This window comes from Carassius carassius, chromosome 33, assembly GCF_963082965.1.
Source record: "Carassius carassius chromosome 33, fCarCar2.1, whole genome shotgun sequence".
In the NCBI taxonomy this organism is placed as follows: domain Eukaryota; kingdom Metazoa; phylum Chordata; class Actinopteri; order Cypriniformes; family Cyprinidae; genus Carassius; species Carassius carassius.
The window spans coordinates 28,158,572-28,176,387 of record NC_081787.1 but is presented as its reverse complement, the minus strand read 5'-3'; the positions used below and the strand labels follow the sequence as shown (position 1 = coordinate 28,176,387).

At 40.5% G+C, this 17,816-nt stretch overlaps 1 protein-coding gene across 4 annotated transcripts in view; it reads left to right on the top strand.

Annotated features, from left to right (window-relative positions):
- Positions 1-17,816, top strand: part of thoc2 (THO complex 2) — a 68,878-nt gene extending 51,062 nt beyond the window's left edge. Inside the window, exons 23-39 of one of the 4 annotated variants that reach the window (XM_059522169.1) lie at positions 48-323; positions 1,002-1,143; positions 1,232-1,389; positions 2,460-2,588; positions 2,919-3,050; positions 3,616-3,800; positions 5,631-5,818; positions 7,504-7,606; positions 8,613-8,974; positions 10,243-10,301; positions 11,500-11,535; positions 15,003-15,131; positions 15,284-15,350; positions 15,487-15,626; positions 16,747-16,817; positions 16,946-16,991; positions 17,093-17,816. In XM_059522169.1, coding sequence (XP_059378152.1) covers positions 48-323; positions 1,002-1,143; positions 1,232-1,389; positions 2,460-2,588; positions 2,919-3,050; positions 3,616-3,800; positions 5,631-5,818; positions 7,504-7,606; positions 8,613-8,974; positions 10,243-10,301; positions 11,500-11,535; positions 15,003-15,131; positions 15,284-15,350; positions 15,487-15,626; positions 16,747-16,817; positions 16,946-16,973 — 2,205 coding nt within the window. In that variant the 3' untranslated portion in view covers positions 16,974-16,991; positions 17,093-17,816. Of the gene's footprint in view, positions 1-47; positions 324-1,001; positions 1,144-1,231; positions 1,390-2,459; positions 2,589-2,918; positions 3,051-3,615; positions 3,801-5,630; positions 5,819-7,503; positions 7,607-8,612; positions 8,975-10,239; positions 10,302-11,499; positions 11,536-15,002; positions 15,177-15,283; positions 15,351-15,486; positions 15,627-16,746; positions 16,818-16,945; positions 16,992-17,092 lie in introns of all 4 variants that reach the window. The other 3 variants (XM_059522168.1, XM_059522166.1, XM_059522167.1) reach the window with 3 other exon arrangements.

Genomic DNA, 17,816 nt, shown 5'->3' with positions numbered 1-17,816 from the left:
CTTGAGTGAGTTGTAAAGCTTGCCTGCTGTCTCTGTGTTCCCATCAGTCCAAGTACGATGAATTGAAGAAGGCAGAGAAGGGCAACAGGCAGCAGCAGAAGGTCCATAAGTACATCGCAGCCTGCGAGCAGATCATGGCCCCAGTGCATGAGGCTGTCGTGTCTCTTCACTTGCCCAAAGTGTGGGATGACCTTCGACCTCAGTTCTACGCCACCTTCTGGTCCCTCACCATGTACGACCTGGCGGTGCCGCACAACGCCTACGACCGCGAGGTCAACAAGCTGAAGATGCAGATCAAGGCCATCGATGAAAACACGGAGATGGTGAGACGCTTGAAAGTGAAAATTCAGCCTAAAAGATGTGCCACTGTCTGTATTGTTGTCAGAAATGAATCAAGCAGCCATATTTACTGGAGAAGAGAATCAGTTACTGTGCTCCAATCAGAAGTATTAAAATGATGTAAAAGTGGAAGCAGCTATTACTTATCAATTACTTGTTCAGTTGCACATTTCACACATATTAGAATCAACTGCTGAAACTTTGTGATTCTAGTGACAGCCTGTATTTGCAGGAATAATGAAGACAATAAACAGCATATGCTGTCAGTGTACTGTATGCAGTCACTTTGACCTCATGATCTGTCCACAGTAAATGTAGTTGCGCCTCATAATAATGGTTTTAAAGCCTCTCTTCTTCAACAGTGCAGGCAAGCCATGTATCAGAGGGTTTGTGAACTGTTCTGCTCCATACACCGCTCAGGGTTTCCTGCAGGATTGTGTTGCAGCAGCAGGGCATGAACTTTACAAATTGGCATTTTCAACAGAAGTACACACGGAAGTAACGGTTCTTGGGTCCTGTTGAGTCATTAACTTTTGGTTCAGCGAGTCCATTAACTCAACGAGTGCAGCTCTGAACAATGAGAACTTTGAACCTGTCCTGCAAAAAAAGAAAACCCTATATATAGACTCTTGTTGTTCATGAAATGCTTTGCTCCATTGCAGCCTCTGAACAAAAAGAAGAAAGAGAAGGAGCGCTGCACAGCGCTGCAGGACAAGCTGCAGGAAGAAGAGAAGAAGCAGCTGGAGCATGTGCAGAGAGTCCTGCACCGTCTCAAACTGGAGAAAGACAACTGGCTGCTCGCCAGTGAGTCCTCCGATCACTCTCTCACAGTCTCTCCAGTGCTCAAAGGCTCTACGCGTCTCACTCACCCTTGTATTCCCTCTCTTCACAGAATCGACTAAGAATGAAACCATCACTAAGTTCCTGCAGCTCTGTATCTTCCCCCGCTGCGTCTTCTCAGCCATTGATGCCGTTTACTGCGCTCGCTTCGTGGAGCTGGTGCACCAGCAGAAGACGCCCAACTTCTGCACCCTGCTCTGCTACGACCGAGTGAGTTCACTGCAGTACAAGTGTCTTTTAAAACAATAAAAAAGCCCAAATCCCAGGTTCCCAAGTGTATCTATCATAAACGCGATATGAAACCGGTCTAGTCTTAAATTCCTCAACAGCATAACATGACAGTTTGTTGAATTAGTTTGTCTCGTTGTACAGAAAGTTCTAATTATGTGCTTATCTACCAAAAAAAAATAAAACTGTTTAGCGGTGTCACATTCATAGCTGGCACACTGTGAAAAATAAATAAATGACCTGTTGTGTGATTTAGATGCCTTCTACAGCATGATAGGAAGACAAAACTTCATTTTCTCAGTTTTTACACTTTTGGTCTTAAGTGTCAATTTTTCGAGATGCTGAATAAATAAGGTTTCCACTGATGTATGGTTTGTAAGAAACTATTTGAAAATCTGGAATCTGAGGGTGCAAGAAAATCTAAATATTGAGAAAATTTAAATTTGTCTAAATGAAGTACTTAGCAATGCATATTAGTAATCCAAAATTAAGTTTTAATATATTTACAGTAGGAAATTTACATAATATCTCCATGGAACATGATCTTTACTAAATATCCTAATGATTTTTGGCATAAAATTTTTTTTTTTATAATTTTGACCCAAGCAATGTTTTTTGGCTATTCCTATAAAACACACCCCCGCGACTTAAGACTGGTTTGTGCTCCAGGGTCACATTTGACTACATTCATTAATATCAACTATTCAACCCTGTTACCCAAGTTATTGACCAAAATAATCAAACATAAAACCAAGACATTTAGTTTGTCCTCCTTTTGTTAAATAAGAGCTAGAATGTGACTATGTAGGAGTTTCAACCCCTCTCTGCTAATCTCTTGCCGGAGAGTGCTATCGCAGGGCTGTTAATGGCGTTGTTTGCTCTGTGTTTATGCACCAGTGGCTACAGTCAAAGAGCTACACGCTTATCTGGGATTCTGTGTTGCTCTCTTGTGCTTTTATCTGAATGTTTGAAGTATTTCCATTATGTTGGGTAGAGAACAGTGGGCTCTGTTTAATGGCAGCACTACTCGTCCTCTCTCCACGCTCATCTAGGTGTTCTCTGATATCATCTACACGGTGGCGAGCTGCACAGAGAACGAGTCGCGCCGCTACGGCCGCTTCCTGTGCTGCATGCTGGAGACGGTGACGCGATGGCACAGCGACAGGGCCGTCTATGAGAAGGTATGGTGTGCTTGCACCACTGACGATCAGTTTAGGCTCTTGTTTAATTATCCTGTCAGTGCTGTCTCAAGCGTGTCCTAGTCACCATTAAATTGCTATCTGTGAAAACGAGTTGGCAGTGTGTCCCTTCCCTGCAGGATCCGAGTGTTTAAATGTTCGTCAGGAGCAAACTGATCTTTAAAGTTCAATCATCTTCCGTTTTCACATAGAATAGACTTATTACAAACCCAGATAAAATGATTTCTGTCTGTATATTTTGCGGTTTTGGGTTAAACATGCTTTTCAGAAGCCTGGTGTGATCTGCTCGTCTGTTTCTGGTTCCCTCACTAGGAATGTGGCAATTATCCTGGGTTCCTGACTATCTTCCGAGCCAGTGGTTTCGACGGAGGGAACAAAGCCGATCAGCTGGACTATGAGAATTTCCGGCATGTTGTCCACAAATGGCATTACAAGTTGACTAAAGTTAGTATTCTACTCCACACACAACAAAAATGTTTATCGTGTTGTAGAGCTGAGTGATTCAAAACTTTTCAACCCTCTTGAAAATATTGATGATGACTGTAGTTTATAGTAAGCACGAATGATTGACTATACAATTTTGGTCTCTTGAGAAATTACGTAATTTATTAAATTAATCACAAATTAATTGCACGTCAGTTTTGAACTTACAAAGTAGCAGCCTTTGAAAGAAATATTTTGATTCAACTTTGCATAAATAATGCAGTCATTCTTTCAACCAATTTGTTCAAATGGCTGCTTCATTCACAAACAAACCAGTTGAATCATTGGCTTACTCGAATCATTAAAAACTCGTAAAAAATAATCACAGCTGTGTTGCCCCGAGATGCATAATCTTTGTGCTTTGGGTTTTTTTGGAACTATTTTCATTTGTAAAACAGACATGCACTGTTTTATCTAAAATTGAAGGCAGTAATAGCTTGTGACTTGATTTGATTCAAATGCTTTGTATAAATGTGACTTTTTGTTAACACCTCGTGTACAGTAAATCCTGCTCTTCTCCCCTCAGGCTTCGGTTCACTGTCTGGAGACGGGCGAGTACACCCACATCCGTAACATCCTGATCGTGCTCACCAAGATCCTGCCCTGGTACCCCAAGGTGCTGAACCTGGGCCAGGCTCTGGAGTGCCGCGTTCACAAGATCTGCCAGGAGGAGAAAGAGAAGAGGCCCGATCTCTATGCGTTAGCCATGGGGTAACTGAGCCGAGAGCCGGCTGGCCTCAGCATTTCAAGTGCTTTCACCACACGGGTTCAGAGGGTCACTTTCAGGAGTCTAGCTGGTGGTAGTGCAGTTTTAACACATTTTAATTGAGCTCGCTTTTTTGTGGCTACAGAATGTGTGTAGGCATTATTTATAGACCGATGAACCGAGAACTATATGTAGAAAGGTTATGAAACGTGGCCCACAGTTTGTCTCCGTCATTCAGCTTGGTTCAAAATATTTTACTCCATTAGCAACTTTTTAGGTCAGTTAAATTACTAGATTATCTGTCTGATTTCCGACTAGATCTCTCTTTAATAGATGAATTTTTGCAGTTTGGTTTACTTAATCTTTCCATTGTGCCAACCCAACCCACTCTGAAAAGCAATTTTTGCAGATATAATCCGCTCAAATGAAAATGTAATTTTGCATGGACTAAATCTGCAAGAAACCATGCATGTTGATGTTCTATAAAAAAAAAAATATAAAAATTCTATAGAAATTAAAATGACTAATTATGAATTTGTTTTTTAGCAAAATAATTGTGATTAATATATAACCATTGTCCTGCAGCCCTTTGTGATGCATATCTTTTTCGTAGTGCTGCATAAATCCAGTTACTGTGTCTTACTTAAAGTGCTTTACCTAAATGTACCGCTAGGGGTGCTGTGACCAAACAAATCCACTGCCCCTCACAATGTGCATGTGCAGGATAGGCTTAAAACATTACTGGATCATTGCAGAAATAAATCAGTAATAAGGGAAGTCCCCCTCCGCCAACCATCAGCAGGGAGTTTCTGGGCGTCTCTGTTGGCAGAGGTTAGCCACATTAAGGCAGATTTATTCGTTGCTCTTTTCTGCCGCTTTCAGCATGCTCTCCGCAGTGGGATTGATTAAATGTGTCAGACTGGTGCGGTTGGAGACGGTCAGGAGTGGCTGGTCACTTCAGGCGCACGTGAAGGGGTGAGGTTTGTGGTTAGGTCATTGAGGAGGAAACTCAGACATAATTCAGTGCAGTCATTCAGGGAAGGTTTGGCCTCTAATGAACACAGTCCATTCAGCTCTGGTTGTGTCAAGATAAGGCCATGTTATCAGTAGAGCTTGTTAGAAGGTAACAACATCTTACTGCTTACCTTATGGACCAGAAATCACACTGAGGACACTACTGTTCCAATAGTTTTGTATTTTTTTATGAATACTTTTAGTAAGGACACTTTCATTTGATCAAGTGTGACCATAAAGATTACATAAAAATCCAATCCAATCTTTTGTAATAATTCAGAGTACTATTTTGTCATTTTTAATCGAATAAAGCAGCCCTGCTGAGCAAAAAATCTAAAACAAAAAATAACTTACTGACCCCAAACTTTTGTAAATGAGATGTTGTTTAGTTTGAGGAGCTCACATGGTTTTCGAGAGAATTTCACGGGCTTGTAAAATGATTAGACATCTATTCATAATGAGGAACTGATTTCTTTTTAAACTGGCATCTTCATTGCACAATTGGTAATAACTCTTGACGTGTAATTGTTGCGTTCATGCCACCAGTGGGATTTCTCAGCACACCTCGGCTTATTGGGCAGACGAGGGCCCTGTTCTTGGAATCAACAAGAAATGAAACCGGGGGGAAACCAGACCTCGCGTTCAGCTTCTCAAAGATATGCCAATCTAGTTACGTTAATATAGTCATAAAGCCTTTCCTCTGCGAACACAGCCCCCCTTGAGGATTTCTTTTTGAATCCATCCGTTTTTGAGTTGATTTTAAGCATTACACACTTCGCATTACCATCTGCCGTGATTTTAACCGTGTGTGTGACTTGCAGCTACTCTGGCCAATTGAAAGGCAGGAAAGTGCACATGGTGCCAGAAAATGAGTTCCACCTAAAGGAGCAGCCAGTGCGCAGCGCCACGCCTGGCACTCTGCAGAACGGACCGGGCAACACGGGCAAGCCTGCGGTCACTGCCAACACCAGCGCTGGAAAAGCCGAGGAGGGCACCGCCGAGGACTCAGGTGACTCTATTTGAATAATCTTCCTGCTTTCGTCTACGAAGCTTCAGAAATTGATTGGATAGCATCTGGACTTGTTTGTTCATTTATTGAGAACGTCTTGATACTCATTTAAAATGAAACACATTGCCATGGTGTACAACACTCTCGGTGGGAATTGCCACCCTGAGGGAGCTTATTGCAATTACTGTGTGAATTGGGGTAAAACTGTGAAAGATATTAGATCAAGAAAGCCTCGCATTGACCCATTTACACAAACAAGTAGACCGCGAGGATTGATCACATCGGCAGTGCAGGTCATGTGACTCCTGCCTCTTCAGGATGCTTTCGGTACATCACACGACTCCAGCTGCTACTATAGTGTAGTCTTGAGTCCTGATTTTCAGCTACTTGATTGCATCATGAATATCACTGACTGTATGAAGCGTCACAGATCCAACAGAGATGAGTGTCATCGTGACCAAGCATATCCTTGCAGAACTCGGAGATGAAGTTATGAAGAAAAAACTAAAGTGGGTTATAAAAAATGAGTCTCACTACCGTAAAAAAATAAAAATAGTTAGCAAAAATAATCAAAGGAACAATATTGTGAGATATTACGAGTTAAGATAACCGTTTTCGGTGTGAATCTTTTGTAAACTGTAATTTATTCTTGTGCTCGTTACTACAGTCTCATGATCTTCAGAAATCATTTTAATATGCTGCTTTGCTGCTCAAGAAAAATTTCTGATTATCAATGTTGGAAACCATGGTGCTGCCCAATATTTCTGTGGTAATTGGAATACATTATTGACAGGATTATTTGCTGAATGGAAAGAACAGCATTTTATAGAAGTCTTGTAACTTTATAAATGTCTTTACTGACACTTTTGGTCAGTTAAAATGTAAAAAAAACATACTGGCTCAAAGCGTCTGAATGGTAGTGTATATCCACTTTTAGGAAAGGCCTGAGTTAAGGAACGCCTGGAATTGCTGGAAACAGCGTGACAACCTTTTAGAAGACAATTTTGTGGAAAACGCTGTGCTTGGGGAAAAAACTCAAGTAACGCACCTCTGTCGTGAAACATGGTTAAGTTTCATTCCAGCAGGTGTAAGTAGCCCTGCTTGCTCCAAGATAACTGTGAAGAGGTTAAATCCCCATCATTACTTACTGTCTGCCGCCCGTTAGCAGCTGTGATATTAATTGTTCTGAGCATAATTTACAAGGGAGCGGTTTATAAAGTGAACACAACAAAGTGCTCTTTAAAATCTAAAATCTTGTATTTTGGGGTAAAATCATTAGCAATTGCGAATAAACAAATATTTTAGCTTGTCATTTTTTCATACGCCGCTGTAAAAATGACCATTGTGCCGCCTCTTTTCTCCCCCCTCCCCTCCTTAAATCTCAAAGGACATTTTCAAGTGTTTTTAAATAATTCACTTTCTGTGAAGTCCAATCTGTGTTTCCTTCACTCTTAATGAGCTTTCAATGGCACATGAAGGATTCTTGCAATCTCCCAGCATGCTTAATAGCTGAACATGTTTAAATCAAGAGAAAATGCCATAACTCCTTCACTGTGGCACCAAACAGAGGAGCTTTGGCATTATTCTGCTCTATCAGGACGTTCTTTCATGCCACAGTTTGTCTCGTTTGGTAGGTATGGACACAATAATTGTGTGACGTCCATGTCGGCTTGGTCTATTTACAGATAAATCCAAGGACAAATCTCAGGCGGCTCAGAAAGCTGCCAGCAAAAACAGCACCGCAGCCAATAAAGTGAACAGCAGCAATGGAAGCAGCACGCCGAACAGGTACTGCACCCGCGCACGCCCAGAATGATGTACTGCTCTCATCTCTTATATAATCTCATTAAAAGTTGAAGCCCCAGGGTGAGAAAGTTTAGCAGGGGCTTATTATTTCAAACTACTCGCCAAATAAATCAATCCTTTATCAAAGTCTCCCTTCCTTATGAACTGTGTAATCAAATTGAACAGTGTTCCAGGCAAGAATCCTCTTACAATTCTATTAAACTGAGCAATTGCGAGAGAAATGTCTTGAAAGGAACCATCTCTGAAAGCCATGGCTGTTACAACACACAGTTGCACGATGGCCCGTCAAATTGGCTGTGTAAAACATCGTTTCGAAAGAAATCCTTCAATGGGAGACCGGCGAAGAAAGGTCCCATTAGTTTCCATTCAGGAATTGTGTGAATGGAATGAGATTGTACTGGATTTCTGAGTGTTTTAATGTGGTTTGGTGGGGTCAGGGAAAGTGGCGTAGTCAGGAATATGTAATGAGATGAGAGGACAGAGGGGTCACGATGTGCTCTGTTTTAATAATGAATGACTCAGTCAGGAGAAAACAGCCATAGCTCAGGGGCTTTGAGAAAACACTTTTTTTGTCCAAAAGATCAAATTCGCTTTGGGTTCCCCTTTTGCAAAGTATATCTTGAAGTGTCTATGATGTGTATCTTTAAAGTATACACATTTTATTCTTCCTGTTCTAAAGCTACTAGCTACTTTTCACTCCATTATTTTAACAGTAGATAAGAGTTTATCTAACATAACTCCTCTACCCAAAAATAGACTCGACTTCAAGCTTTTGTTGCTTTAAAAAGTCAGCGGAGAGCAATCTGTACTATTCGTCAGGTTTTATAAGATCTTAAGTGGTGTTATATTACATCTCCAGTTTATCAGTTATTCTAGATTTCTGAATAAAGGCCATTTGATTTGTTCTTTGTAATGGTTTCAAAGCCAAACATATATATGTGTGTGTGTAAGCAAGAAACATTTCAGCTGATCCCTAATCTCTTCACAGCACTAAAGGAAGCAAAGAGAAAGAAGATAAAGAGAAGACCACAAAGGAGAAAAAGGAGAAGAAAGAAAAGAACCCAGCTAGCACTCCAGAGGCCAAAGCAGGAGGGAAGGACAAACAGAAGGAGGAGAAGCCCACTGACAGCAAGGAGAAGACCCCCAAGGCTGACAAGGACAAGAGGAAGGATGACAAGAAGGAAGAGAAGAGCAAGATCGATGGGAAATCCGCCGAAAAAGAGTGGTCCAAGGAACGCGACGTGTCCAACGACAGCAAGACTAAGGAAGGCAGCAAAGTGGAGAAGAGCGCTGGGACGGGAAGCATGAAGTCCCTCGTGCCCAGGTCCGAAGGAGTCGAGTCTGAACGGGGTGAGACACTGTACACTTAAATATGCTTCACTACACTTCTTTGACTTTGTTTGGGCTTTATATGAGGAGTTAATTTGCAAAAACCGATCACTCCATTTTTATTAGATTTTTTTTTTTAGAAATCACTTTTTTTATTGCACATTCCAAGTAATATCAATCAAACTGCAGGTGGGTTGTTTTAAGTAATAATAACTAACTTAAAATAAAGATTCAGGTAATTTACAAAATTAAAGTTCATTGAAAGAATATTATTTTTTTTACATATTAAACGTTTGTTTTCTAGCAAAAGCAGATAACTCCACATTTCATGTTTTAGAGTTTAACTTTGTAATCTCCTCAGATGACAATGGAGATGTCTGACGAACGTTGTTGTTGTGATCATAAAGAGTATGTCCCTCACCAGTGTAACGCCATGCTTTTGCAAGACTCCGAAAACGTTTCAGCTTTTATTTTCCTTTTCAGCCAAGTTCGTCGAAATTATCCACCCTCGTTCATCTTTTAGTTAGCTTTGACGAAACTCCTCTCAGCTAGTAGTCTTTTCAAAGTGAAATAAGCCTTGTCACCTAAAATGGACTTGCCTTGGAATGCTTGTCGGCTCCTGCAGTTAAACATGAACTCACGATGCCTTGAAAGTGGACAAAACTAGCAGTCTCCTCGCTAGTGAGAAATGTCTTGTGTAGCCTTTAAGTTGCTACACTATAGAGGCTAACTGATAAAAGCGTCAGGGCAGCGCTGACGACAACTTTTTGTGCAAACTGCGTGAACGTTATTACAGTAAACTGTGAAGTGATGTGGAACTGTAATGCGGTCAAGAGAGCTGCCTGGAACTACGCTCATTGTGCGTTTCCCAGAAAGAAAAAAAAATGAACACCTCCCTCAGAATGTTCGTCAGCCAATAAGATTCAAGCATTCAACGACCTTGTAGTATTTTTATTTATTTTTATTTTTTTTTAAAACACCACAGTTTTTCCCTTTTTCACTATGTTCTTCCCTCAACTTAGACGGGTTGATAAATTCATCCCTGTTTAGTGAAAAAAACGGTGGCGTTTTCCTGTAAAGCTGCGTTTATCGGTTTTTGCTAATTTTCTCTTTATTTTAAGAAGAGATCTTAAAGGATTTTGGATTTTGTTCACCCTAAAATTTGAATTCTCTTTTGGACACTCACCCGAGTGTCTGCCTATATTGTTTAAATTGCATGCTGCAGATAAAAAAATCTAAAGGAAAAAAGCATTTTTTGAAGCTGAACCTGGTATTTTTTCTCTCAGCAGAGCAAAAAAGACGAAAGCTTGACGCACACTCGTCACCGTCGCACTCCTCTGCAGTTAAGGTTAGTATGGCCTGAGGAGAGCTGTGCACTTCTTTCCTCTTGTCCCCACCTGTCGGAGATCGTGTGTTTCCCGCTGGAGTTTGAGAGGAGGCCTCTGGAGCCCGGCCGTTGTAGGAGAGCAGTGGGGGGAATTTGGCATCTAATGGACTATTTTTTTGGAGAAGTATTTTTCAATAGATGTCAGATTTTTAAGATAAATTCCCAAGGACTTGCCAAAATATTAAATTCTAGCACATGCTTAATTTTTTTCTCACTTTTTCACACTAAGAGAATCTACTCGAGTGCCTCACAAGTTTTGTTCCTTGTCGTACACCGCACTTTTTGTAAGATTGTAAATATACGTATTTATTTTTGTAAAGCGCCCTCCCTTTTTTTTTTTTTGAATCATAGCATATTACTTGCGGAGTAAGCAAAACATAAGAGAAATAAGAATCAAGTCTTTTTTTTTTTTCTAAACTAAACCTCGAGATGAGAATGTTTCCGCTGGAGGAAATCCTGAATCACGTCGGTGACTCCCGGAGGAGCTGGAATGTTTCCCCGATCTGGGATCCCAGACAGGAATGTGCTCCTCTTCACTGCCACTGCTTGCTTTTTTGTCCACCCTGTTTTATTTTCCACACCCGATTCGTGGAAGGGTTTTCAACGAGACATCCGTGCAACCAGCAGACGGTTCCTTCAACATCCAGAGAAAGCCGCATCACCAGCAACTACGACAAAGAGAAAGGCAACCAGGAAAAAAAAGTGTGGGCATGGCCTTCCCAGAGGGATCTGTCCATCCGTGACCAGGAATCTTGTTGCAATTGTCTATGAGTGAGACCTCATGCCAAAGTGTACATGACCTCCTTCTATTCCCTTAATTTATATATCCTAGCTGAGTTTAGCTTGTTTTGTTATCTTCATCAACTCCCATAGTTAGTTCACAGAATGTATGCTCTATTTTAGACCAAAGATACGAGTTGAGACGTTTACCTGTGATGCTCAGTGCAGTGACGTTCTCCAAACACATGCAGGTTGAGCGAGTCCAGCGCAGACTAGCGTTAGGCTCCAATAGTCCGGTCTCTGCGTCTCTAACCATGTGAAAGTTCTAGTCTTTGAAGGTCTTTGGGGATGTGTTGATTGACGGCCAGCCTCCCCCAGCCTTTCTCCTGCTGTGTGCCATCCTCTCCAGCTCATCTGTCATCTCCATTCATTCCTACAGGACAATCTCAACGACTTCAAGGACTCCGCTTCAAAGGTTTGGATCTTTTTCAATCCTTAACTCTGATTGTGTCTTCAGACCTAGTGAACTGTCTACCCAGACCATTCAGGCAATATTGGTTCAAAACTTCCAGACAATGTTCAAAAAGATTGTCCATGGTGGCAGAATTTGTCCAAAATGTACTTTGGTGGCCAAACATGCAGTATAGTTAGACAGCGTGTTTTAAACACTTTTGTGATACCCACAAATACTGTCGTTTGTTTCAACACCCCTGTGGGACCTTATGATTTCCATAATGCAGAAAATGCGTAAGGAATTGTGCAATCCATAACTCTCTGAATTTGGCCAAATCTGGATGAATAAATCAAAAGTGACATGAAGGCCTTTTATTTGATAAAACACAAATGCAACCCCCCCCCCCATATAAGTTTGGTTTAACCTAAAACATATTACTATTGAACAGTATTTTTTTTTGATCATTTGTTTGCATTAAATTTAACCCTAGGTTCTAGATCAAACTACTTTCATTGGATACTGTTTTTGTTAATGTTTTTAACAGATTAAATAGTTTTACGAATTCAGTTGATTACAGATCATTTGTGATTATTACAAATAAATGTCATTTAACAATTAAGATGTAAAATGCACAATTTGGGAAAAAAAAGAAACTTTGTTGTTGTCAAAGTTCCGAAACCTGCCTGTGATGCACAGGAATGCTGTCTATGAAGGCAGTAGGGCTGTCAAAAGTATTAGAATTTAGAATATTCATCTAATTTAAAATAACATTCGAATGCAAAACCGTTGCTCGACACACAGTACCACTTCTGTTTCATCAGAAGGTTTTGTTCCCCGTCCCACTACATCATGTTTTTAAATGTGAAAAATGTATTCTGTGTGACTGGCTTTCCGCCTTCTGGAGTTAACTATGCATGCATACATGATGCGGTTTTGTTTATAGTTGTTTAAGCAACTTAATAATAATATAATATAATATAAATATTATTTTAAATGTTTTTTTTTCACGAATGTTTTCTTATGCTTTGAATAAACGTGCATTAGTAATATTTTGCTCGATGCACCCTCTTGTGGCCTCAGGAGAGAAACCAAAAGCTTTTCTTCGCCCTACTGAAAGTATGCATTTTAAATTTGAATATAATTCGAATTTTTGATAATATTTAAGTACAAAATTCGAATGTAGTTTTTCAGCCATTTTGACCGCCCTAGTAGGCAGCATTCCTGCGGACGGATGCCCAGAGATGCTGTGTGGGATGGCAGCTCACTAGCCTCTGAGACATTGTCGATATCGTCTTCCTGCAGAAACTGTCCTCACACTGTTTGTCATGAATGCGTTTGTGGATTGCAGCACGTTTTGCGCCACATGCCAGGTTTGGAGTGTTTCTAGTGGTATATCGTCTTTAAAAAGTGCCTTTTCCCTTCGGAAGATGGCGGAATATGGCTGAATCATGCATAGCGCTCTTCTGCTCGCACATCCCTCTCCTCCTCTGCCAAGACATTTTATATTCTGCTAATGTCATTTCAGCCCAACAATATCCTCCATTCTTCCCGTGGCTACGCTCTCCTGGGCTCCTCTCTCAGTCCTCGCTGTCTGATTGGACTCCGGTCCTCTATTCTACCACTCCGGTCTCTTTTGAACAGCTCCTGTCAGCCGCAGGGAGATAAGTGTTTAGCAGTTTGGTCACTGAAGGATGTTTGGAAATATGCTGATGGCAACACCTGAAAAAAAAAGCAGTACAGCTGAATTTTGAGCAGCCTGTTATTTTATTCTCTCTCTCTCTCTCTCTTTGAAGGTCTGCTGTCAAAGTATTCCCGCACATTAACTGCAGGATCATCCAGATATGAAGGACCCTCAGTATAGATGTATTTAGCATGAGACACAAGAGCTGTTGTTTTCCTGAACCAGCAGGGTCGGGCTGTTTCTTGTAGGATATTGTGTCAGCTGTGTGTGTTTTCTTTTAATTCAGTTGTCCGTTTGGATTCTGGTGTTAAAGTGGTTTTGTACATGGGATTAATTCTGCAGTCGTTCACTCTCTGGAGTTTGTGTTATTAATCTGATGTTGTAATACTCTTTCCAAACAGAGGTGGTGTGTGATGTTGTCTTTAACACATGGCAGGACCATGTAGGCTTGACACGAGACATTTAGTTGCAGCAATACCAGACGTGTATCATAGACTTCATACCCATTTCAGTTCTTTTAAACACAATACTTGGTCATTTATTGACTGAAGTAATTGTAATCGGTCAGTATAATATTAAAGACCAAAACCAATAAGCCGAGTCAAGTAGTCTTTCAGAAATTGAAAATAAAGCACTTTTATTTATTGGTTCACAAAACCAATGCATTCACAAATCAGACTGAATCTGTAAGATCGGACGTTTCTTTCAGGGGTCAGAAATCAGTACAGTGTCAGATCTTGAAGGAGGATTGGGGGTCTTCAGATAGACTCGTTTATTCCCCCCCCAGTATCTCTTGCTCTGTTGGATCTCAGTCTGGTTTGGTTCCTCTCCTTCTCATTTATCTTTGGATCAGTGGGAGAGTCTGAAATGGCAGTTTTCCAAACAACACAACCACATTCTGCTGTTAGATTGCAAACAAGAATCATATTTACTGTGTGTGTGCTTTTATGCACATGGACACATGGGGTTTTTTATTGTCATTTTTTTAATCACTTCATTGTAGTTACTTTATTCTGTATGTGTCGTTTCCAGCTGGATCATGAATATGAGGCAAATGATCAAACGACTTAAAAATAAAAAGATAAATAAATAAAAAAACCGCACCGCAGCAAACCGTTAATGTAGCTGAACATGATGTGGGACGTTGAGTTTCTGTGTCCTGGCAGCTTGTGTCGTGTTAAAGATAAAATTAGACTATATATATCTGGTTCCACCTGAAAATACATCTTCATTAATATATAAATATATATACATCTTGCCGTCGCTGCTTTCTTTGAAAAACAGTTGTCTGGTTTACATTTTATCTTATCCCTTGAAGCATTTTTTGGCTTGGCACTCACTGCTGGGTACAGCTTCAAGTAAAGATTATTTTGAAAACCAGCTAATCTTAACATTTGTTAATTATATTTATAATAAACTCTGACTCTGTGGCCACTGAATACCTGGGAATATTAGCATGACACATCAATAAGTTGGTGTAAAACCAAACGGTGGACTGATCCTCCTTGCTGCCTAAAATCGCCCTGTTGTAACACTTTTCACGTGGAGGTTTGGCGGTTGTTTTTAGGTGTGTTGAATGCCTGATGCAAGGCATGTGAAAGGGCTGCATATGTGAGTTCAGCTTTTAATAGAGTGCTTGGACTTCCAGTGGGTGTGTCTGATAGCACGGTGAGGTGTGAAGACTCATGGGAAGGCGATTGCATCTCTAATGGGGCATGCTAATGCAGTGGCAGCGGTCCGCTGTGCATGCTGTAGCTCTCATCCTGTGAGGCGTTAACCCTCTCTCATCTCTCCATCCAACCCTCAGCACCATCCTAACCACAGCACAGTCCTGCCCAAGAGCAAAGAGAAGGACGACGAGAAGAAAGAGTCTGACAAATCCAGGGACCGTTCCAATGAGAGGGAGAAGAAAGAAGAGCGGAAGGACCGGAAACGAGTAAGTGGCTCCGTCCCTGACGCAGTTAAAGGATCCGGGCACTTGGTGAGGTTCATAAAGCACACAGTTTCTCAGTTACAACATGGTCGTCTTTGAGTAAAGGGCAGTGATTAAAGGAGCGTGATGTTGATTTGCGCCGTTTCTTCCTCTAGGACTACTCAAACAGTGACCGCGAGATGAGCCAGGAATCCAAGCGCCGTAAAGATGAGAATGGAATGAGTGAGTCGATTACACCTATCTTTTAAATTAGTTTTGCCCTCTGCCGAACGTTCTCTTTCTCTGCGGCAGAGGCAATCAGAAAGCCCTCCTCTCGTGTTGTCCGACTCACATGACTGCGCTCGCTCTCTTCACACAGGCTCCTCCAAACACAGCAAGAGCGCCAGCCCCTCCGAATCACCACACTCCAACGACAAGGACAGCAGCAAGCGCTCCAAGTCCACCAGCAAGGACAAGAGCGAACTGGCCAAACCGGAGAAGACCTCTGGAGGCAAAAAGGTTTGTGAGTCTGTGTTAAGATGTCAAACAAAGCCCCTAAAAGTGTTCAACTCGACTCACCCTTCGTGTTTGTGCTGCACACTTTTTGGGTTTGTGATTTAAAACCTAAAGTATGAAAACAACAAAAAAAGTATATATATAATGAAATCTCAATGAGTGACTGACCAATGTCTAGAGAGCAGAATATCGTAGTCCGTGTTAAGGGGCGGTCACACTAGACACTAGACTCTATATAAATACACACTAAGCTATAAAAAATGATAAAACGTGTCCTCATTCAAATGTGCCATCTGTTCCTGTTTCCATTGACACTGCGAACCATACAGCTTCTTTTTTTAATTGTATCTTTTAAAGATGTATTCTATAAAATAGGACCCTAGGCTACGGCTAAAATGAGCGCTTCCTTAATTTTTTAATTTCTGCACAGAGGTCACTCAGTGACAAATCAGTCTAACTCGAGAACGGTAACTGGAGCTAGAGTTTGGGAACACAAAATGCACCAGCCTTCATAAACCTGTAGTGAGAAGGGATTATGGACCTCCCTGATGTTTTATTGAAAATTAAGAAAACAAGACGGCCACAAATATTAGTATTGTCATATTTAGTTGAAATGTAAAATAAAATTAGTGTTATTAATATTTTGTATTCTTATGAAAATTTGTAATATCTTAGAGTGAAATAACAGTAGTTTTTTTTCTTGTTTTAATTGAATGTGCATGTAGTTATATAGTTTTGATCATTAGATTATTTTGACGTGGTTGTTCTTATGGAATTAGAATGCCATTGCTGTAACAAATCTAATGATCACGTCACATAAAATTGACTTCAAAATCTAAAATCTAATAACATGGCTTGTGAGTATCTCAGGTTTCATGCTACATTTGATTAAAATCCTTTGTTTGAAACGAAGCAAATGTTTTGTTTTTAATTAAGGAGACTTTTACAGTTTGAAGTATTGTTTTCATGAGGAGACGAACCCTGTGCCTGAAACCAAGCTTTAGAAATGATCAGCTGCAGAGAAGCCCTTATTAACTCCATCCAAGCTCAACTAAAACACCCAGAGTGAAATGAAACCCCTTCCTGCACGCTCACTGATGCTCTCGTGTTTCCTCTGCTACAGGAGTCCAGGCATGACAAAGAGAAACCTGAAAAGAAGAGAGACAGCACTGGCGCTAAAGAAGAGAAGAAACAATATCCTTTGATGCCTTAAACACCAACGGCAGCGTGTAGAGATGAAAAGAAGTCATGCTTTTTCTATAGAAATCCGCTTTACACAAACTCAGCTCACTGCTGTTTTTTTTTTCCTTAACATTCATTACCCATAAATCATCAGAAAAGCACAGATAATCTATGCTGACACTGGAGGTGAGGAAGTGCTTTAAGAGCGTTTTCATACTCATTTCTTAAGAGTGGAGTTATGGGTTATGGGAGTTGATTGATTTGCGATGTGCTTTTGGATAATGCAGAAGTTTCCTGAGTGGCATTGGCTGCAGTGTTCCTGCAGGACTCATCAGCTCGGCGTCAGCATCTTAATTCCTTCTATCACCGTCTGGAAAGAGGACTCACTTTGCCTGCATCCAAACTTCTGTTGTTTTGCCTGGAAATGTCGTCGCTCGTATTTTAATCTGCCATTTTTATTGTGATATTTTCAGTACTACACTGAAAGTTTGTTTCCTTTAATATTTAGCACAATGTGCTCCTTGCATCACAAACAGATTCAGGTTGAATTGGTGTTGCTCTCAAATGCTTGCGTTTTTATGACCTTGCTTATTACTTTATTTTCTGTTTTCTTTTTTCTTCTCTTTTTTTTTTTTTTAAGTAAAAAAGAAAGCTCTGGTTTCCTGAATGCTACTTTTCCTTTTTTTTTTAATTCACATGTGATATTTAGACTAGGTGTTTGAAGCCGTACAAATGCTCTTTGTATATTATGTACACAAAAATAAAATGGTTCCATGTAATAAGACATTTTCTGTTACTTTCATTTCAAATGTACGCCTCCGGATTTCCTTTGTGTGTTCAATCATGTTTTTAAATGATTTGTATGAAGAATGGCAATGGATTTCTCCGTAAATAAGTGAACTAAAAAAGGAAACAATTCATGACTTTCCAAATGACTTCATGGAGTTTTTATCTGGCAGAATCTACAGTGTATGCTTTTTCTAAATAAAATAGTTTTATTAGTGTATCGCA